This window comes from Alexandromys fortis, unplaced genomic scaffold, assembly GCF_014885135.2.
Source record: "Alexandromys fortis isolate MF-2015 unplaced genomic scaffold, M_Fortis_MF-2015_v1.1 scaffold_139, whole genome shotgun sequence".
NCBI lineage: Eukaryota > Metazoa > Chordata > Mammalia > Rodentia > Cricetidae > Alexandromys > Alexandromys fortis.
The window spans coordinates 1868916-1895180 of record NW_026068020.1 but is presented as its reverse complement, the minus strand read 5'-3'; the positions used below and the strand labels follow the sequence as shown (position 1 = coordinate 1895180).

Here is a 26265-nt window from a genome sequence, read left to right as displayed (position 1 = left end):
GTCAAGTCGCTCACCTCTTCACCATCCAGACCGTCCAAGCCAATCTCTCCCAGTTCACCCTGGGAAGAGAGAGGCAGACAGAGAGTGGAATGAGTTATCCCATCAAGGGAAAATAAGAAGTATCGGGGTATTTTCATTAAAACAAACAAACTTTCCTACCTTCTCTCCTGGGAATCCTCGAGAACCCTGGAAGGGACGGGAACAAAGGAGACACCAGTGACCCAGAGCCAGTCCCTCAGTACAGAAGCCAAAGGACGACCACCCCCCCACCCCTGTGCCTACGTCCAAAAGTCCCCGGCTCTGAGGGTTCTATATTAAACATGTATTCTGGCTTCCTCTCTCACTGCCAAGTAGGGTGCTGTAAAGTGAATTTGCCTAGAGATGAACACTTGGGTGGGATTCATCTCCAGAAAGGAGAGGTAAATCCGCAGACAGAAGGCCAGCTTCATAACTTGTGGTGTGCAAGCCCTTCCCTTCCACCTCTGCTCTCCATGTCAAGCAGCCGACCCTGGAATCCTATGCAGTTCATGACTGCACCCCTTTCTGCTCTTCCCTGCAGCCTCTTGTACCTCCCAACTGACTCCTGGCTGCTAAACGTTTCCACAGGAAACACTCAGGCTCCCTTCCAGCCATAGCCTCTGCTCTGGACTCCTGATGCACCCAGTGCAGAGCTACTGGGCACTGAGAATGGGGAAAACCCCAGCCTGCAACCCTCCCTCCTCAAGGCACATGGAGAGGTCGGATTCCTTCCTTCATGCACTACCCTGACTCTCTTACACCCCCAAATCCATACTGTACCTTGACTCCTCTCTGGCCTGGGCAGCCCTGGAAACCTTGTGTTCCATTCACACCAGGTGGACCTCGCTCACCCTGCAAAGAAAAGAGGCATTTTGAAAGCCGGAGTCTTTTGTCTGGTGTCTCTTCTAACCCTGCCTCAGAGAATGGCACGCAGCATGAGGAGAACTTCACTATAACCAGGCTATCTGTGCCACAACATCCTTAGTTCCTAGCTCCTGGCTGAGCAAGAACTCACAACTTTATTGGGGGGGGGGAATAGGCTCTGGGATGGTAGCAACGTCCATGGGCTACTGCCTGACTGGTTGAATATCAGTGACCCTGATACTCAGTATGGATGCTGGGTCCCATAGATGTTCTTTCCCCCTGACCATCCCTCTATATTGTCAAGGTTTCTAGCTGTCCCATGGCAACAGGGCCAGCACTGACTCACTTACCTAGGCTGGACACTTGGAGGCCTCTGGAGTCTCTCTGTCCTATATCCCAAAGATGGACCTTGTCCTACCTAAGGTCCCAAAGCCTCTCAGACTTGCCAAAGTCTTGCTACATAATAGCTCAGACTGTCCATCATCCCCCTGCCTCGGCCTCTCAAAAGCTGGGATTAGGGATGCTTACCACCACTTTCTGCTCCTATTCGTGTAAGTGGACACTGGGCACACCATACTTGGTGGCCCTCTGTCTAACCTTCGTCCACTCTGCAAACCACACCTGTAACTGTCACACCCAAAGACCCTCACTGTTCATAGCACAAAAATGCGAGGAAAATGGTTAAGTAAGTTAGGAAATCACTTTCCTCCAAATAAGAAAGGCCCTGGCCACCATACAGGTGACAAACGCCACTGTGCAGTCCCGCCTAGAGAAGAACAGGAGCCAGGGAAAACTTGAGGGAAAGGGTAGCTTTTACTCACGGGTCCGCCTTCGTCACCAGGGTAGCCTCGGTAGCCGTCTTCCCCAGAGATACCCTGAAATAAAGCACACGAAATGAAGTCATCTGTGTTCCTCATAAAGCATCTCAGTGGTCCTGTCACTGGGTGGGGCTGTTCTGACACTCAGCAGGGCAGTAGGACAGTGGGCAGAGCTGAGAGTGCTGCCCACTCAATCCTCAGTGATGGCTCTTTCCATCAGAATGGCTCAGACTCTTTCTCCACCAAGAGAGCTGGTGGCACTCCTTCAAGGCAAGCACTAAGTGTCCCACTGACCCACATCGTGAGGCTGCCAATGGGTAGGCATGGGTTTTTCAAGCTGTTTTAAAGACAAATCCAGGTGTCGAAGAGCAGATTCTCCCAACTAGTGGAAGAGAGGAATGTGTCAGGTGCTTGGGCCTTCTCCATCACCAACATGACACACCCTGGGGATGCCTAGGAGTCCAGAATTGGCCATATGACCAGGGCCTTTCTCCCTCTCTCATGCCCATCCACGGTATTGGAGAAGTCACGCAGCTAGGTCGTGTCTGAGCCTAAAGTCTAGCCTGCGGCGTGAAGAAGGCAGCTGTATCCGTACCTTTGGCCCGATGCTGCCAATGGGCCCTCTGTCTCCTCTCTCTCCAGAGCACTTGCATGGAACCCCACAGCAAGCTTTCTCAGCAATGTTGTCCTGCCAAGGAAACAAATAAATATAAAGAAGAGAAAACAGCAAACACCAGTGTGCTGGTAACAGTCCCAGTCTGCGGCACACACAATGAAGCTACCTAAGTCCGCTTCCTAAAGCTGGCTGCTGCTGAGGGCTCAGATTTTGACATAGGGTGAGATGCCATTGTTAGAAGAGGAAAGAGCAACCAACTATAATTCTTATCCACAGTACCCTAGACTGGGCCCAATTTCCAGTGCAGACATTCAAGGTTTGCATTTTCAGTATAACTTAAACATGTCTAAGCCTCAAATGCAAAATCCAACAAATACATTGAAGCTGGCTGAGGTCAAAGAAGATTCGAAATTGGAGACCCGCGCCCTGCCTTCCTCTGAGCTGTGGTCAGACTCATGGAAATCATTGTTTACCTGGAGGAGACCTTGGAGCAGCCATGGGACCCTGGGCACTGAGCCACAACCACCACAGTGTGGGTCACCAGTGTCTCTAATGCCACCTCTGTATCCTTCCCTCAGCCTCTGACCTTACACATCCCAATGTGTTTATATTTCTGTCCACAGATGGAGTGCTGATCATGAGTGTTCTCGTGCAATGAACTCCCTACTGACTTCGTTTTCTGCCCTGTTCTAGGCTGAACCTGCTTCTACCCAATAAAAACGACCTATTTTTTTTATGACAGAAAGAAGTGGAGAGGAAGAAGGGGGCAGAGCTGGTTCCCTCCCACTCTTATCTGAGAATCAGTGATCCTGTCCCTCACCCCTACTCCCCACCCCAGGAGGCAACTACTTTCACTGAGAGAGGAGCCCGGAAGGGAGGCAAGAAGAGGATTGTCCCACCCGGAAGTGCTCTCTGTCTCTCCTTCCCTGTATATCCTTGATTCTATCATGCAGATAAGGTAGACAGCATATCCAGGACTCATACAGGAATAAAGCAGGTCTCAGGTGAATCAAATCACCAGGCCATCAAGACATCCTCCCATTTTTCTGTCCTGAGATGCCAAAAAAAAAAATCTAAATTAGTATGTGCGTAAAACCCTTTAACAGAAATGAAAACTCACAAGCTGCTCTGCCAGCTCATAGTCCAAGTCAAGCAAGTTGAGCCTCAGGGGCCTGTCATACATGAAGCCCCGCCCAAACTCCAGCTGCTGCATCAGCCGCTCCAGGTTGGCCACGCGTTCAAGACCCACCAGGATCAGAGCTCGGGCACCTGTGAGGAGAGAACCATTTAACACACCTCATCTAGGCATTAAAGAGCCAGATGTCCTTTTACCTGACTGGTTTCGCTCTGTTATCCGATTTGGGGGTTTTATTGTTGTTCAATTTACATTTGTTCATTTTGGGAGGGTGATTTTAAGCACCACATACACATATGACGGTCAGAGGAGGACAGTTTTGAGGAATTGGTTTGCTCCCTCTACCCTGTGGGCTCCTGGAAATCGAGCTCAGGTCAGCAAGTGAGGTGGCGGTCGCTTTTACCCATTGAGCCATCTCTCTGGCCCGTGTTTGCTTTTGGTGATTCTGGGGATCAAAGCACCAAACTGGGAACAGTTTGCACGCTATGCTTACTTTCTACAACTGAGATACATCCCCGGCCCCTTGTATGTGCTCGTTTGTTGTTTGTTTTAAAATAAATGTTCACAGCAAAACATTGCTGTGACCCATTCATGTTTGGTGAAACCCATTTCCTTCTTTCTTGGAAGAGTTGGAATACTGAACTCTCCTGAGTAATTGAAGAGACACCCATGAAGGACACCGTGACTGGCCCTACAGAGAACTGAAGTATTAATGCATCTAAAATCAGGACACAGCAGGTCCTCTCCACTGTGTTGGGGGCAGGAGACAGCTAATCCATAGAATGCACTTAGGTAGGTCTGGAGGGATGGCTCAGGTGGTTAAGAGCACTTCCTCTGGAAGAGGACCCAAGTTCGGTTCCCAGGACCCATAACGGACGGCTCACAACTGTCTGTAACTCCAGTTCCAGGGGATACAATATATCCTCTTCTAGCCTCTGAGGGCATCTGCACACACTTGGTCCACATAAACTCTCTCACACACATGTGTGCACACAAACAATAAATAAATAAATAAAAACTTTTATTTAAAGACAGTGTGCTTGCATAGCTCTGCTTCCTTAACATCTTCTAGGGAGGCGACTCTCAACCTGTGGGTCACGACCCCTCTGGGGGGTCACATAGCAGATATCCTGCATATCCGATTTTATATGATAATTCATAACAGTAGCAAAGTTAAGAGTTTTGAGGTAGCAATGGAAATAATTCTATTGTTGTGGGTGACCACAACATGAGGAACTGTATTAAAGGGGCCAGTATTAGTAAGGTTGAGAACCACTGCTCTAGAATCTCTGGCTTTGGCAACTGAGTGACAGTCAACACCGGGACTTTCCAACGCTCATCTGACAAGAAAGGCTGCTCATCCAGCCATGGGCAAATCTGCTTGATAAGAGCTTATGTGATTTATTTTACATTAGTCAAGCATATATTAATTTCATTGATTACTATTGGCTGTGTTATATGTGGTGGCTTGACTACTAAGCTGTGGGACACGCAACTGTATAGGGTAATGACTTTCTAGTCAGCTCATCCCATCCTCAGTTATACGATTGCCTTGAATGAACTAATACTTGAGCTTTTTATGCCAAAGCCCCACATAATTCTGAATAATATAATTCTGTATACTTCTCCTGGTAAATGTGTCTCTGAACCGGAGCCAGGTCCTGGCACTAAAGCTGCCCCTTGCTCAAAAGTAGCTTCAATACCCTTATGTTACAGCCCAAGCAGGAATGGAGGGCCAAGATGCCAGGGCAAGGGCCTCTTAGATCCCACACCCCAGGTATGGTGTTGACAGGTGGTGTTGACAGATTTCTTTCAGCAAAGTGGCAGGTCTGTCTTTGGCGGTAGGGAGGGGCTCACTTCTCACGCCATGGAAGCCTGGGACCTACCTTCTTGCCGGAGTTCCTCTGAAGCTCTGTGTAAGTCAGCCAGGTCTCCATCCGCTCCATCCGTGAAGTGGATAACAACCTGTAAGTAATGGAGGAGTCAAAGCTCACGCTACTGCCGGGGAACATCAAAGACAATTGAAAGGGAACTGAGAAGTTGTAGTGAGGTCGAATTCCTCATCTACAGTTGACGAAACTGTAGGCCAAGGTCAAGGGCACTGTGCTATCAACAGGTAACATAAAGGAATGTGTATCCATGTTTGATTTATCTTTAAAACCTATTAACAATGGCAACAAAAGTTTATCTCATTCTTATACTTATGAGATAGTTTCTAGAAATTTGTGTGTGTGTGTGTGCATGTGTGTGTGTACGTGTGTACTGAACTGAGTTGACATTCTAATTTCTGATACTTTAGAATGTGACTGCACTTTCAGGCAAGACCTTAAAGAAGCAGCTAAGCTGAGTAAGATTGCTGGGTGGCCCCTAATCTAGTCTGACTGGTGACCTCCTAGGAGGAGATGACCGAGCCACAAGCAGCCAGATCAATGACCATGTGAGGACCCATGGAGAACACTACCATTTACAAGTCAAGCTGAGAGGATGCAGAGAACACCCCTGCCCAGGTCCTCACACGGACCTTTCAGCCTCCAACACTGTGAGAAAGAAATTCTTGTGGTTTAAGGCACGATGCCTGTGGTATTTTGTTTGGCAGTCTTAGCAAACAAATAAAGCATGAGTGCACATTGTGTGTGTGTGTGTGTGTGTGTGTGTATGTGTATGTGTGTGTGTGTGCATGCAGTGTGCCAAGTGTGTTCTGTGTATGCGTGATGTAGTGTGCGTGAGTGTGTGTCTGTGTGTGTGTAGTGTGTCGAGTGTGTTAGATGTATGTGTGATGTAGTGTATGTGTGTGAGTCTGTGTATGTGTCTGTGTGTGTGTGTGCAGTGGTGCATGTGTGTGCAGTGTGCCAAGTGTGTTCTGTGTATGTGTGATGTAGTGTGTGTGAGTGTGTGTCTGTTTGTAGTGTGTCGAGTGTGTTATATGCATGTGTCTCTGTTTATGTGCATGTATAGTAGTGTGTGTGTTGTGTATATGTGCAGTGGGGTATGTGTGTAGTGTGGTGAGTGTGCTCTATGTATGTGTGATGGAATGTGTGTGTGTGCTATGTGTAAAATGTGTATTTGGGAGTGTGGTATATGTGGTATGGTGTGTGTATGTGGTGTGTTAGTGTATATGCAGTGTGGTGAGTATGTATGCTATGTGTATGTGTATGTGTATGTGGTGTGATGTGTATGTGTATGATGTATGTATGTACAGAGAGCGAATACAAACAGTGTACCTTTAATAGGACTATAATTAAAAGTGGGTCCATCACAAATCCACCTCTTCCCAGCTGAGCTACTAATATCTGGGACACTGGGGGCTTAAGGGGATCTAACAAGAGGAAGAAGACATGGGAACTATGGTCCATCCATAAGAGAGTAACTTTCCTCACAGGCGCCAACAACCCTGTCTCATCTACCGTGAGCCACACCAATCACTCAGGACAGCTTCCCGAAGCGAGAGGAGCCCGCGGTGCTGCACATGGAGCTCCCAGCCCTCACCCGCTCACCTTCACACTGTCGGGTGAGGACTGTCTGAATTTGTTCTGGTACAGCTTCAGCGTGTCAGCCGTAAGGATGTATGGGTGCTGGCTACGCATGTTGCGGAACTTCTCGAACAGCTCTGGCTGATACTCAGCAAAGTCAAAGGCCTCCACTGGCCCAGAGGGCGTGTTGGCCACCACCGACACACGCACAGTGGGCAGCTGGTTGCCACTGCAACTGATCCTTTGTATCTGGCTGATTCTATTCAAGATGGTATCCACCTTGGACTCGAGGCCCTTCTGGCTCACAAACACGTTCTGATCTCGAGATCCATCAAAGCCCAGGATGACTTCCAGATTGCAGGCTGGCAAGGAGAGATGAAGGTCAAGAGAAAAATGAGATCCTCCACGTGCAAGCTCAGAAAACAGCTAATTCTGACTCTTTCTCACTCTCAGGGACCAAAACTTGAATACATGTTTGCTTTTTGGGAGTTGGGGGTGTTAGTTATTTGGGCACAATCATGTATATTTGGTATTTAAGTATATCTCAAGTTGGTGTTTTAAATTGAAGGTACTGTAGAACACAAATGTCCCCACCCTGGCAACTGATCCAATCAATAAACATATAAAAGGCACACCTATAACCCCAGCACCAGCCCACCCAGATGTTTCATAATTCCAGGTCAGTCTAGGCTCCAAAGCAGGCTATGTCACAAAGATAGGTAGATAGATAGATAGATAGATAGATAGATAGATAGATAGATAGATACAGAGAGAGAGAGACAGAGAGAGAGAGAGAGGTGAGTCCAAACTATCTGGAGAATTAAATAGTGGGAAAAAAAGTGAAGCTGATAAGACTTTGACTCTTATCCCACAAGAACCTTCTAGAACAGTAGGTAGAAGAGCACAGAGTCATAAATAAATAAAAGCAGCCATGAGCCTGAGGAACCCCCAGGGCAGCACTAGGGACACTCCGTGTCAGCAGGATGGGGGAAGCTGTGCGCACATCGCTTACCTTTAGAAACATCCGTCACACCAGGACAGAGGGTCTCATGCATCGCGTCATGCAGGGTCTCCAGTACCGTCTCGCTGAGTTCCGAGAGCTCCTGCACGCTGCCCACCCGGAAGGCCGTGGCGCTGTTGGAGGCAATCTTCCCCACCTCCTCAGAGTCAATGTTTCTCACCCCGACAGCAAACACCTTGACACCTTTCTGGGTGAGGGCCAGGCTCACGTCCTGAGCATCCTCCACTGACTTCCCTCCCGTGATCACGAAGGCGATCTGAGGGACCCGCTCGTCCAGGCGACTGCCAGCACTGGGCACAAAGTGATTCTGCCGCAGGTGCTCGAGGCCCACCTTGGTGTTGGCATGCCTCCCTCCCTTGTAGACCACTTTGTTGATGGCGTCAATGATCTTCCTTTTGGTGGAATATTCCCGTAGGAAGAATTCATCCGTGGGGTCTGAATTGTACTGGACCAGCCCCACTCTGATGGAGTCACCCTCTTCATAGACAGTGTCCACAATTTCAGAGGCAAAACGGAGCACTTCCTGGAAATTTTCCCGCCTGAAATTGATGGACCCATCCAGCAGGAATACAATGTCTGCCTTCTTCTTCTCTACAAGTGAATACAAAGAAGATGAAAATGAGGGGAGTTCAGGTCTCCAGACTCAGAGTATGAACACACACACGCAAATCAAGACAGCTAACATGTCTACTGCTTCATGTGTAAGGAGAGCCCCCACCCTAGCCCATGCCCCTCTGGCCCCATCCTGCAGACAGTACACTAAAAACTGGAAGATAAATGGCAAGTCACCTAAATAAAAGGAAAAGGATTTTAAGAACTCAGCAAACCAGACCCAGTTGCCTGACCACATGGACGTAGGCTGAGAGTTTAATAGGGACCAGCAATCGCAGATGCTTCTGGAAATGCCAGAATGGGAGACTGGAGACAGTATGATCAACACAGAATGTGGCCACCCAGATCAAAAGGAGACAGTTAAAGAATCAACAGGGACCGTGGCTCCCTCAGAAAAACCACCCCTGCTTGAGGACACTGAGTGTCTGAATGACCATCACCCGGAAGAGGAGAAGGCAGGGGGTCTGGAGGGGTTGGTTTAGAGTCTCATGGGTGAGAACTTGGAACACGAAGAGGCTGCTGTAAGTAGGACAGTCATGGTGACCATATGGGTTCAAAGAAGAAAGGGTGCCTAGACCACACTAGGTAAGCCACCATGAGGGATGACCTGACTCCAAAGCTGTGTGCAGTGTGACTCTGGCTGACTCCAGTCAATGACTGGGATCCCTATGCCAAGCCTTTCAGCAGCCCTACAGGTAGCCTCAGGGTTGACGGACTGATGACCATTGGCTTTGGGGACATGTTTCCCTCAACAATGTCAAATGAACTATTTCCCCACTATTTAACTTCTAACATCTGCAGGCATGACCGTGAGCAAATCATTTCAGAAAAATCTAGTTATCATTTCGTTTAAGACAGCTGACACCACATTCTGACACCATGCATCAAACAGCTTTTACCTGGCCGTGGAGGAGAAAATACATCTACACCACCGGGAGGCTGTGGAGTAGCCCCAGATGGTCCAAATGAAAGTATGACCCTCTCTTCTATGTTGGGCAGTTCTCTGAATTCCCGAACTGTGAAGACCAGTCTGGGGTCATTGGTGATGGTTTGCAAGTCTGCCCGATCGATGTTTCGGTCACCTATCCCTAAACTCATGATCCCTGATGAGCTTATGATTTGGGCATGCCGAGTCACGTCATCCTGGGACTTCCCACCCAGGAATAAGACTAGGTGTTGAGGCACCCCATCTTCTATCCGGCTCCCAGCAGACTTCACAAAGAGGTTTCTGGCCACAAACTCCAGGGCTTTGCCAGTGTTCAGGGGAGACCCTCCTTTGAACCTCAGGCGTCGTATGGCATCAAGGACAAGGGCCTGTGACTTGTGGGTCTTCAGGTAGAATTCGGGGAAGACATCATTGCTTAACTGCACGACCCCGATTCTCACTTTACTGGGGCCAATGTTGAGTCTGCGGACAATCCTGCTGACAAAGTCTCGGATATGAGCAATGCCGTCGGACTTGACGGCATCGGAACTGTCAATCAGGAAGACGATGTCCGCTGCGTCACTTTCGATCACTGCAGATAAAAGGGAAAGTGGAGATGAGTTCCTGCGCAGCCTTGATCTAACTTTATCATGACTTCAGTCTCTGGAACTTGAGCTTGTCACACCCTGTGTGACCCAACACTGAAGTTACATTCCAACACATATATTGGGCCTTTGAGACTTAATCATTAAAAGTTGGGGTTTTCAGGTTAATGGTGCTTGCCAGCATACCTGATGACCTGAATTCAAGATCCCAGACAAGAAGAACAACCACTCTCAAAAGTTGCCCTCTGACCTACACGCACTCTTTTTAACAACAACAACAACAAAATGCCATTTTAAATACAGGTAACAACTACTTCTTTTTAAGAACTATTTTAAGTCATCCAAAACTTTCTCTGTGTCAACTTTATTTGGGTTTCAGCCTTATGGCTTAGGTTACTACTAATTTAAAAACCTATAATAATTGTTGAGAAATAGTAATTCTATGTTACCATAACAACAGAGTCATGAATCACGAGCAGAAACCACCAAAGAGATTGTGATCACTGAACCTGACATCTCTGAGAAGAGAGAGACATCTCTGGTCAACTGTCCTCACTTGTCCATAGTGTACACCACTGAGAAGAACCCATGCGACTCACTAGCATTTGTTGCCACTCTGTCTCTTTCCATGGAGGAATGGTTCCCACAATGCAATGCAATGCTTCATGTCAAGAGTCATGTTACCTGTCCCCAGACATTGATGCTCTTATATCCCTTAAATCTTGTTAAATTGCATTTTAATGAATCCATAGCATTCAATAATTTTTCTCTTTTTACTATTATTTTCTCTTTTCTCCAGAACTTGTTTTTTTAACTAGTGGAAAACTCTACATTGTAAAGTTTTACTTCATGCTGAGTTTTTTTTAATTGAATCAAATTATCTGAAGACTGTTGCATTAGATTTATAAGAAACAGAAGCAATTCCATGTCTAGGCTTGGGTCTCATGCCCATATTAGCTCGTTATGAATATGCAAGTATTTCAAAGTAGAAATAAATCCATAATATGAAGTAATTCTGGTCCCAGTAATTTTTAATTAAACATTTTTCAACTTATATAAAATTAATCAAAATATCTTGGGAAAGATGAGCCACATGCTCCTGTCAGAATTCCAGGTGCCTCTCAGGTAGCCTTTAACTAAACTATTACATCGCCTCTCGGTAAGTTTAAGTCTAGCTTTTGCCTCAATTCCAGGCTTTTACAGTGCAATGGTACAATGTGAAGTGTTGAGTTGATTATGAAATGAGACCATTTACTGAGAAAGGAAACTGGGGAGTTGGCCTGGGTCAAGGCTGAGCACAACACCCTTCCGCTAGGACCTCGGCGTCAGGGAGACTCTGCCTGTGATGAAGGCGAGAGTACTCCACCAACTATATCTAAACATAAAGAGATAAGTATTGTCTAAACCCAAGGACAGCCTGCAGTCCCTCTTCTGGCAAGTTGGAGTGACAGTTACATATTTCCCTTCTTCCCCAAGGCCTTTCTGCTTCTAGAGAAGACTGGTGACCGCCTGCAGAATTACCACAAACTTCTGCGCAGTCCCAGACCCAGGCCAAAGCATCCTTGGCTTTGCAAAATCCTCTCTACCACAAGATGGGACCCTGGATGGCCTTCAGCGCCGCCCTCCTGAGAGACAGTCACCTTGTGATGAGTGCATCCCGGTGCTCTCGGCACGGTAGGAAAGACTCCATGAAAAGCAAAAGAGGACCTTGACCTTGTCAATTCCCCTATGTGCTCCTGCCAACTTGACATAAACTAGAATCACTCTGGGAAGAGGGACCCTCAAGTGAGGAATTACCTCTATCAGACTGGCCTGTGGGCAAGTAACTGGGAGCATTTTCCCCATTAACACTGATGTGAGAGGGCCCAGCCCACTGTGAGCGGTTCCAGCCCTAGGCAATTTGTCCTGGGTGGTATGAAAAGGCAAGATGAGCAAGCCATGGAGAGCCAGTCAGTAAGCAGCGCTCCTCCATGACTCCTGCCTCTGCTCCTGCTTGACTTCCTGCCCTGACTTCTCTCAATGATCAACTGGGATCAGAACATATAAGCCAACTAAGCCTTTTCCTCTCCACGGTGTGGTCAGATTGTTTGGGAACCACTGTTCTGGGGGTACAAAGAGTTGGAAGATAGAAAAGTGAGGGTAAAGAGACAGGAGGAGGGGTCCCTACAGTATATACTAGTATGAAAACTTTATTTTAAAAAAATTAGGATAGGAGAGCAGCCCTGCCTCCTCGGGTCTTACCTGTAGTGGGATAGCTAGTGCTGGCCAGGATCTGCTGGATCTGCTGGGAGGTTAGCGTGGTGATGGGCGTCAGCAGCTTCTGCTCCAGCCGGGGCAGCTCCCTGAAGGTGCTCACCGAGAACACGTACTCGGGGCTCAGGGAGATCTTGACCAGCTCCTCCTGGCTTGTGTGTCTGGCTATGGCAATGGGGGCCACGCCAAACTGCTTGAGCTCCGCTGCTGAGTTGTCCACCTCGTCTCCAGACTTCCCCGAGGAGATAAGGATCAAGAACTGAGGGACTCCCTCTTCTATCCGGCTCCCCAGCGGCCTCTGGAAGATGTGCTTCAACACGTACTCCAGCGCGTTCCCGATGTAGACCTGCCTCCCACCCTTGGGCCTTAGCCGGCGCACCGCGTTCAGCACTTCGTCCTTGCTGGAGTGGGCATTCAGAGGAAACTCTATCTTGGAATCCTCACTGAACTGGATGACTGCTACCCTGGTGGTGTCAAAGCCTATGTCCAGGTCCTCGACCAGCCTCTCAATCAGGGCTCGGATGTGCTGGAACTCCGGACTGGCGTTTTGAGATCCATCGATGAGAAAGACCACATCTTTCTTGCCACCCGTCCCTGCAAAGCAGATGAGACCATGCCTTCAACTGCAAGGGTTCCAGACTTCAGGCGCTCTTGAACCACTCACTTCCTAATCTGTCATCAAACCTATGCCCAGGGGGCAGGATATCCTAGTACCAAATATTATAGTGAAAACACCAGTCCAAAGAGCCAGTCCTGTGTGTTTCTACATCTAAATGTCAGACAAGAGAGAAGACAGCAAGAGACTTGGAAGGATGAGTCTGAGGGGAGCAAAAACTAAAGAGCTGTATCTACACCATGATGGGGATGGTGCTTTAGGAAGGGGACATCAACTGTGACAAGAACTACCCACAGAGGCCACACACAACGGTGCTAGGAAGGTTCTGCCAGGGAGGGGTCTTGGACAAGAGCACTTTCTGAGGAATGTGAGGGGAGGGATAGCAATGGTTGATGAGAATCAAAGAGGAGAGACCTTGCATAGCGCACCTATAAGTCTTATAAAGGTGAAGGAGCTGCTGGAGGGCGGCTGCACACCAAGAGATGCACATTTATTGTAAGAAGAATCGTCCAGTACAGTGGAGACCGGAGCAGGGGTGACAGAGTGGGGTGGGTACATACTGAGCAGGCACGAAGAGAAGGGCAGGCGAAGCAGACCTGTGCCACCCCAGGATAAAAGATCACTCTGAAGTGAGGAACCATTGCTGGGAGAGACCAAGCCGAGCTTCTGAACATTCCCCTCAAAGCCCTTGTAATTTCTCTGGGAAATGGGACTCAAGGTGTGAAGCTGAGAGGAAGGTGTGGGGAGAGAGGAGTGGAGGACACAAGGTGGGAAGAAAGCAAGGGCGTACAAACTGGTCCCTCTGATGTGTGGGAGACTGGGGGGAAAAGGAACCGAGCCCTATGGAGGCATAGGTCTGGATTCGCAAGAGACAGGCTCTGCGTGCGAGCACACACACGCACACATGCGCGCACACACACACCCTTGAGCACAGGAGCCCTGGGTCCTCAAGGTACACCCTGGCAGATGCTCCTCTGTGTGTGTGTGTGTGTGTGTGTGTGTGTGTGTGTGTGTGTGTGTGTGTGTAACAGGAACCAAGCCCTATGGAGGCATAGATCTGGATTCCCAAGAGACAGGCTCTGCGTGTGCACACACACACACACACACACACATATGCACGCACACACACACCCTTGAGCACAGGAGCCCTAGGGCCTCAAGGTCCACCCTGACAGATGCCCCTATGTTACAGAGAGAGAGAGAGAGAGAGAGAGAGAGAGAGAGAGAGAGAGATCCCCAAATGTATATGAGTGTGACCTCTCCAGATATTCTATATAAGTATGCAGAGCCCCTTTGCTCTCCCCCAAACACCAGGGAGAAGCTGACCCCTCAGGGCACGCGGGAGGCAAACCCTGCCTCTGACTTTCTCTCACTTACATTACTCCAGCTTCCTTCCTTGATCCCTCACTTTCCCCTGGCCCCTCACTTTCCCTTCTCCACGTCACAAAAACGCAAGGCCACATCTGCCTCCTTCCGCCCTGGGACCGCCCTGCCTGAGTGCCGAGGAAGCACAGGCCCTGGGCTGACACGTCCTGAGGATGAGTAAGTGTATCTCAGCTTCTTTCCCTCTTAGCAGCCACAGTTCAGACCTCATTCAGGGCCATTGCACAGAGAATGGGAAATCCTCTTGACGGTTGGGACACCTCTCGGCCCCAAGCAAGCTTCCCACATTGGTGCTAAGATACAAATATTTCAGAGACTCTACCCCTTTCCCCAGAGCAGAACACCTGTGGTCTGGTTTCTCCAAAGGGCAGAAGGCTGCTGTTTCCAAAGGTGCCACTGAGGCTAAACACTCAGCAAGGGTCCTCTTCAGGCTCCTCTGTAGAGCCTGGATCCACGCCATGAGCATGCCCTTTTTTGAAGTTTTAATTTGGCCACAAACATGAATCTTAGCTTCACTATTTGATGTCTCAAAAAAAAAAAAAGCTCCTAGTTTTTCACACATCTCTAACACTCCATGTGGCAGAGGAATCATAACTGAAAATGCTTTTTAGCGCACAGTCTGAACAAATAGCCAAGGTGATTATGGGGATGAGAAACTCAAAGAACCCACACCCAAGTCCTCACCTGCTCTCGGAATAACTGGTTTCATATTGCTCAGATTCTCACGAGTAAGCTGAATCACCCTCTCAGAGACGACCTGTTGAACCGTCCCCAGCTCCCGAAAGGTGGGGATGGCCACAGCGAAATCTGGCATGAAGGAGATGGTCTGCATCTCAGTGATGTCAGCATTCCCAATGCCAATACCAATGGGCACAGCCCCGCCCTGCTTCAGGACCACGGAGGGGCCTCTCACATCATCCCCCGAGCGCTCAGCCGTGAGTACAATCAGGAGCTGGGGGACGCCTTCTGCTATCCTGCTCCCTGTGGAACTGGTCAGGATATTCCTCAACACAAAGTCCAGCGCAGCCCCTGTGTTGGGGACTGGGCCGCCCAGCAGAGTCAACCTGCGGATGGCATTGATGACGCCCTGCTGGTCCATATGGGAATTCAGGTAGAATTCAGGCCTGGTTCGGTCACTGTACTGCACCAGGGCCACACGCACCCGGTCAGGACCCACGTCCAGGCTCTCCACTACTCTCTGCACAAATTCCTTTAGCAGGGAGAAGCCAGTCCGGACGCCCTCGGAGCCATCAATCAAAAACACGACATCCTTTTCACCTGAAATCAGAGGAAAAACTGCTGGTGACTCACTCAGGACTGGACACAACAGCAACATACCACTGTGCTGAGTGGCATAGCAACCCCCCAAGGAGGTCCAACACCAAATCCTTCTGTCTGTGAAGAAGATGAGTTAGGAATGTAGAGTGTGTATTCCCCCAAACAGGCACGACATCATTACAGGAAGGAGGAGGGACTAGGGCAGATACCATTCTGCACATCCGCAGGATGGGGACGAGACCGTGAGCCAGAGAATTTGAGTGATTTCTGGAATCTGAGCAAGGAAAGAAATGGGCGCTCTCCCAGACCCTTCATCTAGAAGCCGCCTGCCCTGCCAATATCTTAACTTTAGCTTATGAAGGATGGATTCTGATGCATGACCTAAAAGAACTGTTAGGAAGGAGCTCCTTCAGTTGTAAGCCATGACATGTGCAGTAAAGCACTGAGGCAGCAATGGAATATAAATATGCCAGCACAGAGGGCCCTTGGCATTAACCTTCTTAAGTGAAAACCAAAGAGATAAAGGCACCATAAGAGATAAAGGCAGAAGGGTCTCTGTGAATTTGAGACTAACCTGATCTGCATTGCAAGTTCCAGGCCAGCTAGGGTTATGTAGTGAGACCCTGTCTCACCAATCAATCAATAATCGCTGACTTGAAAAGGTAAACTCAACAAAAGAACAGGAAGCAGAAAATAATTGAGCCAGCGGAGCCAAGCATTTTGCAGTTGTGAAGACTTTAAGGGTTCACTACAGAACACAAGAGAATGGGTGGGAAGAAGGAATGTGGCCCTTATGTCAGGGTCACAGGGTGACCCAGACTAACCTTGAGAGAATCCTCATTTCAGAAAAGAGCCTCAAGCATCTCAGTTTTCAATCAAAAAGGATATATGATCAGTATGTGTATAGATGGTGATCATAATATATATGTATACACACGTGTGTGTGTGTGTGTGCATGAGTGTATGTGTAGGTTCTATTGGTGGGGCAGGCTGCCTTCTTGCTAGAGGACTTGGGAGATAACCCATTTCTCCCATAATATATATATATATATGTATATATATATATATATATATTCATTTTATCACCAAATAAATAATGGTTAAATAGCAACTTAAGGGAGTGTAAATTCAGTCAGAAATTTTAATGCAGTCTTCATGATTGAACTGAACTCATTTGTCTTCTCTAATGTCTTTAGATTTTTGATGAACGTAATTGAAGGACTTCCATCAGTTACATGCACTTAAAGCACATCACTTGCCTCTTCACATCAAGATACAGGCTGCTTTAGCTCTGACATAGCCCTAGCCTATGGCTTTATAACCAGATAGGAGTTTTTTTTTAAGATGTAAGCTATTGTTATCTCAACCTCTATAATGCATCTTCTTATTAAATATTCTAGTGCCTTAAAAAGACTCACCCGCATCATTCCAAGACACAAGTTAGAAAATGAAAGAGAGAACACTCCTTTTCTTTTGTTCCCCTGGAAACATCCTGTAACTTCCATGTTCTCTGTAAGCCCTGGGAGGGCTTCATCTGAGAACCTATAGCTAGCAGCCTCTTCTAACGTTCTAAAGCTAAAGTCTGGGCTGCAAGGGGAGCTCACAATAGTGTGCCATACCTGATTCAGGCTCTTCAATCTGGACAGCTTTCAGAAGGCTCACAATCTGGGGCTGGAGGTCCCCAATCTTAGGAAGTGACTCTGCCACCAGGATGAACGCGGGGGAGGGCACAATCTGTTCCAGCTCATCGGGATTAGCGTTTTTGGCTTGAAAGATGAACGGTATCACTCCTCTCTGCTTCAGGGAGCTTGCTGGCCCGGCCACGGCATCTGCCGACCTACCGGCCACCAGCAGCACCAGGAACTGCTGCACGTTATCCTCAATGCGGCTGCCAGACGACTTCACGAAGATGTTACTCTGTGCGAAGTCCAGGGCATAGCCCAGGTTGAGGGTTCTGCCTGTCTTTATCTTCATCCTTTTCACGAGGTTCAGGATTTCAGTCTTACTCTGGTGCTCACTGAAGCGTGACTCCAGCTTGACGTCATCACTGAACTGAGCAATGGCTACTCGGGTCCCGTCCGGCTTCACATCAAGTTCCTCAATGATCTTGTAGAGAAAGTCTCGGATGGCAGGGAACTGGCCCGCGACATTGGCCGAGCCATCAAAGAGGAAAAGAATGTCCCGCTGGGCCTCTACAAGGAAAATGGATGGACACAGTAAGTGAAGAGACCCTGACACCAAGTGGATTCTGCCTAGCGCCACCACGTGCTGAGGGAGCTTCCCAGATTCATCTGACATCATTGTACCAACAAGAGAGGAGGACGAAGGCCCTGTCATGGTTCTGCTGTTCCAAAACAGTGAAAATTTGCAAAGTAACAGCACTTGGCTGGCTAGTCTACAAGTCCACCACCCAGACATTCTTGACAAAGCAATCTGCTGGAAAGCCTGCCCGTCCTGTTCTTGCAGCAGGTTAGACCACCGAGAACAGACGGTGTTTTCATGTTACAAACAGAACTATCAAAACTGTGTTCCTTTTTATACTTGTGAAAACTGACCTCCATCTCCTGTGACAGAGACCCATTACAGACTAACTTCCATGAACACCTGGGTTGACTTGGATTAGCTCAAACTCAATAATGTCTTCAGTAACTTTAAGGTCAAGAGTTAAGACCCAAAATACTAACTGTCGATGCTTTTCTGGGGTTGGTGTGGGGTTCAAATCTCTACTAACGTTTCCAATCTATGAAAGCTGAAGCCCAGAAAACATGAGTGACAGCCAAAAGTGACGGCCATGCCATATGAATGTCATCTCAAACTGCTCTGAGAGCCACTTCAGTGAGGCAGCCACTGGCGCAGGCTTGCTAGCTTTTGGGTGATGAAGGCAGAAAACTGGTAGCTCTCATATGTCAATTACTGAGGTTCATAATCATCTGCCACGGTAATAGCAACACGGACTCACGGCTGCACAAAGATGAACAGATAGCTTTTTACGTGTGGCAGAGTCTGAACGTAGAATGTCACATAAAGGAAGGATTCGGATTGTAAAGGATGCTAAGACATAATCATATAATAGAGTCAATTGGTCAAGCCCCCCCTCTTCCTCTCTCACCCTCCTTCCCTTTTCCCCCTTCTCTCCCATTTTTCATTCCCCTTCCCCACCTCTTCTCGTGGATTTTTCAGTCTAGAGCAGTGGTTCTCAATCTGTAGGTTGCAACCCATCTGATGGGTCAGCTAAGATCATCCTGCGTATCAGATATTTATATTATGATTCATGACAATAGCAAAATGACAGTGATGAAGTAGAAATGAAATAATTCTGTGGTTGGAGGTCATTACAGCATGAGGAACTGTATTAAAATTAAAGGGTCACACCATGAGGAAGGTTGAGAACCACTGTTCTAGAACCTTGTTCAGTTTCCAAAAGAATCTGAGACAGCAAGAACAGAGCTTAGCTGAACACTCTTATAAGTTTGCTAGCACAGTGTCTTCAACCAGTGCAACCAAGATGCACCCATCATCCACATGTCACCGGCTCTGTGGTTTCATTGGCCACTGTTGCCAGGAAGGCATCTGAAGAGGGAGAGGGGCCCACGCTGGTGGGAGCTTTACCTGGCTGGGTTAGCGGAACTTCCTGCACCCCTCCACTAACATAGGTGGTTAGGGGCTGAATCAGCTGTTGAGGCAAAGCTGGCAGGGAGCTGAAATCATCCATGAGATACACCAGGCTCGGATTAAAAGCAATCTGCTCTAGCTCAGCCTTATCCGCCCGGCTGGCCCCCACACAGAAGGTCAGCACGCCTGCGCGCACCAGGGCGTTGGCGGCCTGCAAATAGGCATCCTCAGAAGGCCCCGCCATGAGCAGGAGCAGCAGCTGAGGCACACGTTCCTGGGTCCTGCTGCCGCCTGCCTCCGTGAAGTGATTGGCATGGACATAGCTCAAGGCAGAGCCAGTGTTCAGGCCCGAGCCCCCCTTGAGCTGCAAGCGCCTCAGGTGAGCAAGCATCTCTGACTTGGTCTGGTAAGTGTCTAGAGAGAACTCCGTGACCGCGGTGTCACTAAATTGCACTAAGCCAACGCGGATGTTGTCACTTCCAACATCGAGGCTGTTAACTAGGTTGGTTACAAAGTCACGCACATAAGCAAAATTGCTTTCTCCAACGTTGTCGGATCCATCCAAAAGGAAGATGATATCCCGTTTGTTTACGTGAACTGCAGTGAAGCACAGAAAACACGGTGAGACACGCCCCCTGAGAGGGCTTGCCATGTGTGCCCTTCCCGTGAGGGCACACATGGCGCAAAGAGAACAACACAGAGGAAGTCAACGTGGCAGAGCGGGTCATTGGTAAAATATGGCAAGCGGCTGCATATTTTCCTCCTGTGGTGGCTAGAGCTGGTGAGGCACACTGATAGCCAAGTGTACAAAACCGAGATTGCTCACAGACAGACAAAGTGCTCGAGTTAGAATGTGTACAACCAACAAGATCCCCAGACTCCTGAAACAGCATCCCTTCCCTGGAATTAATTGCACAGGGGCGCTGTCCTTCCGGCATCTCCAGACTCCTGGTCACAGGGTGGTGGCCCCTGCTGGCTGAACCCTCCGGGACTCCCCTGAGTGCACAAAGAGGGCTCTTTCCACCCAAAGCCCTAGAAACATCGGCCCACACGGCCCTAGGAACACCCCTTCTTTAGTCAGACTACCTGTCAATCAAAGTATGTGGTCCTCTGACTGGAGTCCTCATCCCCCTGGCATTCTCTACTGTTCTCCTGTCTTCCTAAGGGTCATTTCAGTCCTGGGCAATAGGGTACCCAGGACAGATCCTCCAGGGAGGTGTGGCAGGATCGTAGGTGTGATAGCTAATACAATGTCAACTTGACAGAATCTAAAATTTGCCTAGGGGACAAACTTCTGCGCATGCCCATAAAGGGAGTTTTTCTAGGTTGACTGAGGTGGAAAGATCCACCCTAAATGGAGATGGCATCATTCTGTGGGCTGGGGTCCTGGGCAGAATTCAAAGGAGAACTCTTGGCTGAGCAGCCACATCCCTCTCTCTCTGCTTTCTTGACTGTGAATGTGACCAGCTCCTGCTGCCAGGCCTCCCTCACCATAGTGGCAGCATCCTTAGACTGTGAGCCAGGATCAGTCGTTCCTTCCATTCCTTGTTCGTGTCACGGAATTTGTCACAGATATCAGGGAAATTAGGTGACAGTAAAATGCAAAGAGATCATATCCTGTGTCAGGCCAAAATTGCTTGCACGAGAAGAAGTTTTTCTATGGGGCCCATTTGTAGGGATTCAACCAAGGCTCAAAAATATTTGAAAAAAATGTACTAATTGTCAGCACTTCAGATTGGTTATAACGCTGGCATCACATTTGTTATATATAGAGAGAGGGTGGCATGAATTCCATTTGAGCATTTTATCATCTTAACCAAGGGACTTGAGCATCTGTGGATTTCTGTATCCATGGGCAGAGGGAATTGACCCATCCCTTATGTATACATTTAGAACTTACTACTCCCCACCCATGCCTCATTGTAGTTCAGACTAACTGGATTCTATGTTCATTCATCAAATTTAACTTTGGTTATAAAAGAGTGAATTCAGGAGAGAGAGAGCACGCGCGCGCGCGCGCGAGAGAGAGAGAGAGAGAGAGAGAGAGAGAGAGAGAGTACTCTCAAGCCCAGATGGTCTGAGGAGCAAGCAGGCACTCATGCAGTAGGTTCATGCACTGTGGAGTCCTTCAGTGTGAGGTCTGTGAGGAGGGCAAGCTGGATTCCAGGATATCCATCTTCTCGTCATTGAGGATGGAGGTTGGCATTTACCCAGTTCAGAGGCTGAGAGCTTTACTGTGTCTTTAGGAATAGCTCTGCACGGTCAATCATATAAAGTGAGGGAGCTGAAGGACTATGGGCTTGGTTGTCATGCCCATCTATCAGTATGTTATCCCTTGAAGGGAACCCCTTATACAGAGAGAAAAGAGGGGTCAAAAGCTAAGTGCACTACACCACATCTTCTGTGAGCAGAGATACTATCATCTCAGAAGGGAAGGTCCTTGACTCAGGGGAGGTTTCTAGACAGGGTCACTAATGAAAACAGAGCATAGAGTGACTTCTGTGGCCAGAAGCACGGGTGGATGACCTTGTGATGGTACAGTTTAGTGTCATATGCATTTGCAGAGTGACATTTTCAACTCCACAGTCTCAACCCTGAAGAAAAAATAAACCTTAAATAAACAGTTTGCTGTGGCCATTTTCATCACAAAACAGTGCTCTGTCAATTAAACATCGATAAGTCACTGGGCCTTTCTCAGCGGTTCTGCCTGCCAGCCCCCTCCTGTATGTACAGACCATAGCTACCATACCTTCTGTGGTTCCAGTGAGAGTCCTGAGGGGCGCCAGCAGATTGGGTAGCACGCTTAGCAAAGTAGTAGGGCGGAATTCAGCAGGAGTGAAGATCAGGGAAGAATCAAAAGCGATCTCTTTCAGCTCGTCCTCATCAGCGGCCCTGCTGCCGACTGCAAAGGCCATGATGCTGCCCCGCTTCAGTTCCTGGGCGGGCTGGCTGACCTCATCGAAGGACTTACCACCCGTGACCAGCACCAGGAGCTTAGGAACCCCCTCAGCAGCCCTGTGGCCGGCTGAGCTAGTGAATAGGTTGTTTCGGACAAAGTCCAGAGCCGAGCCCGTATACAGGGCTGAGCCCTCCAGGGGCTTCATCTTCCGTACAGAGGCTATGGCATCCCTTTTGGTGGAGTAAGTATTTAAATAGAACTCAGGCTTGACAGTATCTGCATACTGAGCCACTGACACCTGAACCAGGTCGTGTCCGATTTCCAGCCTCTGAATGACTTTGGCAATGAAGTCTTTGATGGCATTGAAGTTGGACTGCCCCAGGCTGGAGGAACCATCCACCAGGAAGACTATGTCCCTCTTGTTGACTTCCATGACTGTAGATAGTAATAATAAAATGTGAATTGAATAGCCACAGTGATCAGGTTCAACAGTGACACTGTAAAGCCCACTATGCAAAGACAGCTCTCCCTCGCTCAGGAGGGGAACTGTCACATATGAGTGATGGGCTCACTTCCAACCATGCCAACTTGCACTGTGCTTAAGACATCGCTTCAGAAAAGAAAATGACTTTTAGTTTCACACACCACCACTAAAGAGATCATTGGCTCTTCATTGCTATAAGCAAGGTTTGAAAGTTTGGGTGAGTAATGCCTGGGTCTTCTCAGAAAGCGTTTTGTATCACTAACCTGATGCCAAATCCACACACTGCCCAATGCAAAATCTGAAAGAGAACGGGCATCGCCTCTTTTTCTTTGGTTCTATATTATCTGACTTCCTTTGGCAGGCAAAACAGACATTTAATGGTTTTTTTCATAAATCTTGGGAAAGGAAACCAGCGTCCACCCCACCAAGGGCAGCCATGGGTATTCATTTCACAGCCCAGGATGGGAATGGCAGTCAGTGGCGTACCGCGGCCTGCATGGCTTAGACAAACCACAAAAACAAACGCCTTGGCTCAGAACTCCACTGGCAGCGACTGTGACTTCACCCAGCCACTGTTGCAGAATGTGGACAACCTACCCAAGGCATGGAACAAGGTCTCTACCAGAGTCGATGTCTCAGGCTGCTCCTATACTGTAAAGATATTAGCTGAGGTGGGGGTGTTTACAAAAGGCCCCTGGGTATCCCTTGTACCAGACATCTGGTATGACAATCTAATTTTATAATACCCAACAGAAGCAGGAAAGTTGGAAATAAAGGAAAGGAAGAGCTTTCTAAGAGCTGAGACCTCTCACGGTGTATTCTAAAACAGCTCATTCCTCATCACAGGGACCAGAGGTTGGGAAGATGATATCAGGATCACGGGCACTGCCTCCTCTGGCTGTGCCTCCTCTGTAACACTCTCTGCACCCAAAGGGGCCAAATCTGAGTTCTTCCAGGAGAGAGGTGTTTGTGCATGAGCAGTTTAGTCCAGGTGCCCGGTTATCTTCTGATGTGACTGTGTGTGAAACACCACCTGCCCTTCCTCCTTAGGCCGTGAACATCCATTCAAGGATCTCTTTCCTCCTTCAGTTGAGAACATGCAGTCTCTTGGGGTTGGAGCTTTGATTGTAATGTAAACATGTCTTTGCAGATTAGCTTAGTGCATGTGTGTGTGGTGGGTTTCTAATACCTCTGTCTCACTGGGAACAATGTGCACACAAGCGAATGAATATACATACATATTGCACATACAATGCTCCGCATTTGTACCACATGTTTTTACCATGCATCGCTCACGCAGCACACTGGTAGAAAAATATCCACGGGAGGGGCCACCTGAAAAGTGCCATGCCCACCTCCAGGTTGTGGCAAGTCACACTTAAACCTCCCAAGTTTTAGCACCTTGCAGTACATTTTACCAGTGGTCCACGGGAAGGACAGATGTCCACATGTGGGGGACGCTGAAACTGTACAGCATGGATTTAGCTTTGTGGATTCTGCAGTGTGTCCTAGGGTTCCCAGATTCCATGACCCAAGTCCTCTTTGGTTACAAAAGAGGTCACTTGGTTTGTGTTTACATTTCAGGAAGCTGCTAACAGGGGGATCCCTAGAATAGCACTTAGGCAAACATAATAAGCACCGAAAAAAAAAGGCCCAAGCCCCTCAAAGAATGATCAGGTTCCTATGTCCGCTACATGCTTCTAACACTAGCTGATGAACCTTTGAGGGTTCGTGTACTCTCGTGTCTACTTCTGGAAATGGAGGGGCTGCTTTATGCACCATCTCACACCCAGTTCCTTTTTGTTTGTTTGTTTTGGAAGGGGGTGTTTGTTTGTTCCTCTATAGCTTTGGAGCCTGTTCTGGAACTTACACTATAGACCAAGCTGTCCTCAAACTCACAGAGATCCACCTGCTTCTGCCTCCCGAGTGTAGGAATTAAAGTCCTGCACCGCCACCACCCAGTTAGCTCATACCCCGTTCTTAAACCATGTGATTCTCAGGCTTCCTGATTGGGATCCATCTTGAGGATGCACCAAGGCGTCCTTCAGGGATCTGACAGGGCCAGGTTTTCTCTTCCTCAGAGCTCTGGTGAGTCATTGTCTCTTAGGGAGGGAGTGACCTTGAAGGGCCTGCTAATCTCAGTTGTGAAAGAGCCTCGTCAGCACTCTCTCCTGTGACCGCGAACAGGACAGCCCCAGGATCCCTTCTCTCTCTCCCCAAAGCCTGGGAGCTGGGAAAGGACATCGGCAGTCTTTCTGTTGATATCCCCAGTCAAATCCTCTCAAGAGTCACCCCGTCCCATCCATGTACTGCTGTCCCCTGTCCTTGGAGAGTCCGCCTATCCTCTTGTGTCTCTCTGCAGTCTTCTGAAGGACTTGGGAATCCTGTCACCTGAAGCCCCTGGTGCTCACAGCGACTATGTCCTCCCGTCCACTCCACACATGCTTCTAGGGTTACATCTTATGATCTTCTACAGATACTATAGGGCGTGTACACCCCTGAAATCTCCCACGACCTGCCACTGCCTCTCCTCTTCAGACAAATGACACCCCCACTTCTTCATCCACCAAGTTCTCAAATCTGACCTTCAGCCCTTCCCCTCCCTCGGCCAACCGCTCTCAAACTCACAACCCTCACTCTGTGCTATCCTCGTGGGCTCTCTGATTCACTAAACCTCACTTTTGAGGCCCCCAGTCCTCCATCAGACCCTCCTGGCTAAGCCTCCGTGGTGCTCTCCCCTTTTCCCCGTGTGCCACTCAAGCAAACGGATGCTCCCGGGGAAATAACACAAACAGGAAGCCTGCACTCGACACACGGCTGACAGCACCAGCGTGCCACAATGGAATGCTCCCAGGAAAATGGTCTCCCCATTCTCAGTCACCTCTCTGCTCTCTCCTCTCCACTGCCATAGGAGGATCCAATCTCCCACCTACAGCTGTAATGATAATAATAAAGTTGTTTCTCTGGCCTGTCAAATAAGCCTAGACACTGCTAGGCTCTTCATCCTCAGAACCCCAGCTGCCCTGTCATCTGCCAGCTCAGGGAGGCCACACTTCATGTTGCAAGAACAGCCTGCCTGCCCTTTCCCTTTGCCTAGAGCACTCTTCCCTCTGTGATGCCTGGACTCTGCTCGTATCTGCCCTACAACTTTGCAGACAGGTCCGCTAAGTTCCCTGACCCCATGCTCTCTAACACAGCCCCATTTGGTGGAATTGTAGCTTGTCACACTTGAGAAGTGTATCATTTGTTCAGTAGCTCACGTGGTACAGACCCAACGACTATCTCTTTCTCCTTCTCCACCCTGTGCCCCCAGTGCTTGGCTTAGTTACTGGAATATATCAAATAGTCAAGAATATCTACTGAAGATTTAGGAGTTCATCACTGAGACTCACAGTGATGTCTGTGAGGAAGGATCTAAAATACTTGTTAACTACAGAAAATCCAATATAAGGGCAGAACGCCGCCCATTTTAATATAGAAGTTGAAGCCTCGCTTGAAGCAAGAGTATCTTCACCTGGTACAACATTTTTGGTAAGAAGTGAAGGAATGAGTGCACGGAGATGTGACATCTGGCCAGGATGACAAAAGACTGGGACTAGAGCCAGATCTCCCAGAGGCAGTTGTGGTACTTACTTTGTTTCTAAAACACAGAGCAG

The 26265-nt window shown here is 48.5% G+C and overlaps 1 protein-coding gene across 1 annotated transcript in view; it reads right to left on the bottom strand.

Moving 5' to 3' along the window:
• Col6a3 (collagen type VI alpha 3 chain) overlaps positions 1–26265 on the bottom strand; it is a 78405-nt gene that overhangs the window by 26560 nt on the left and 25580 nt on the right. The window contains exons 5-19 of the mRNA XM_050163028.1: positions 21976–22560; positions 19224–19823; positions 17234–17806; positions 15021–15614; positions 12326–12931; positions 9454–10071; positions 7934–8533; positions 6946–7283; positions 5338–5416; positions 3437–3585; positions 2296–2388; positions 1704–1757; positions 799–870; positions 160–186; positions 15–59 (exon numbers count right to left, since the gene is read on the bottom strand). Coding sequence (XP_050018985.1) covers positions 15–59; positions 160–186; positions 799–870; positions 1704–1757; positions 2296–2388; positions 3437–3585; positions 5338–5416; positions 6946–7283; positions 7934–8533; positions 9454–10071; positions 12326–12931; positions 15021–15614; positions 17234–17806; positions 19224–19823; positions 21976–22560 — 5033 coding nt within the window. The remainder of the gene's footprint in view (positions 1–14; positions 60–159; positions 187–798; positions 871–1703; positions 1758–2295; positions 2389–3436; positions 3586–5337; positions 5417–6945; positions 7284–7933; positions 8534–9453; positions 10072–12325; positions 12932–15020; positions 15615–17233; positions 17807–19223; positions 19824–21975; positions 22561–26265) is intronic.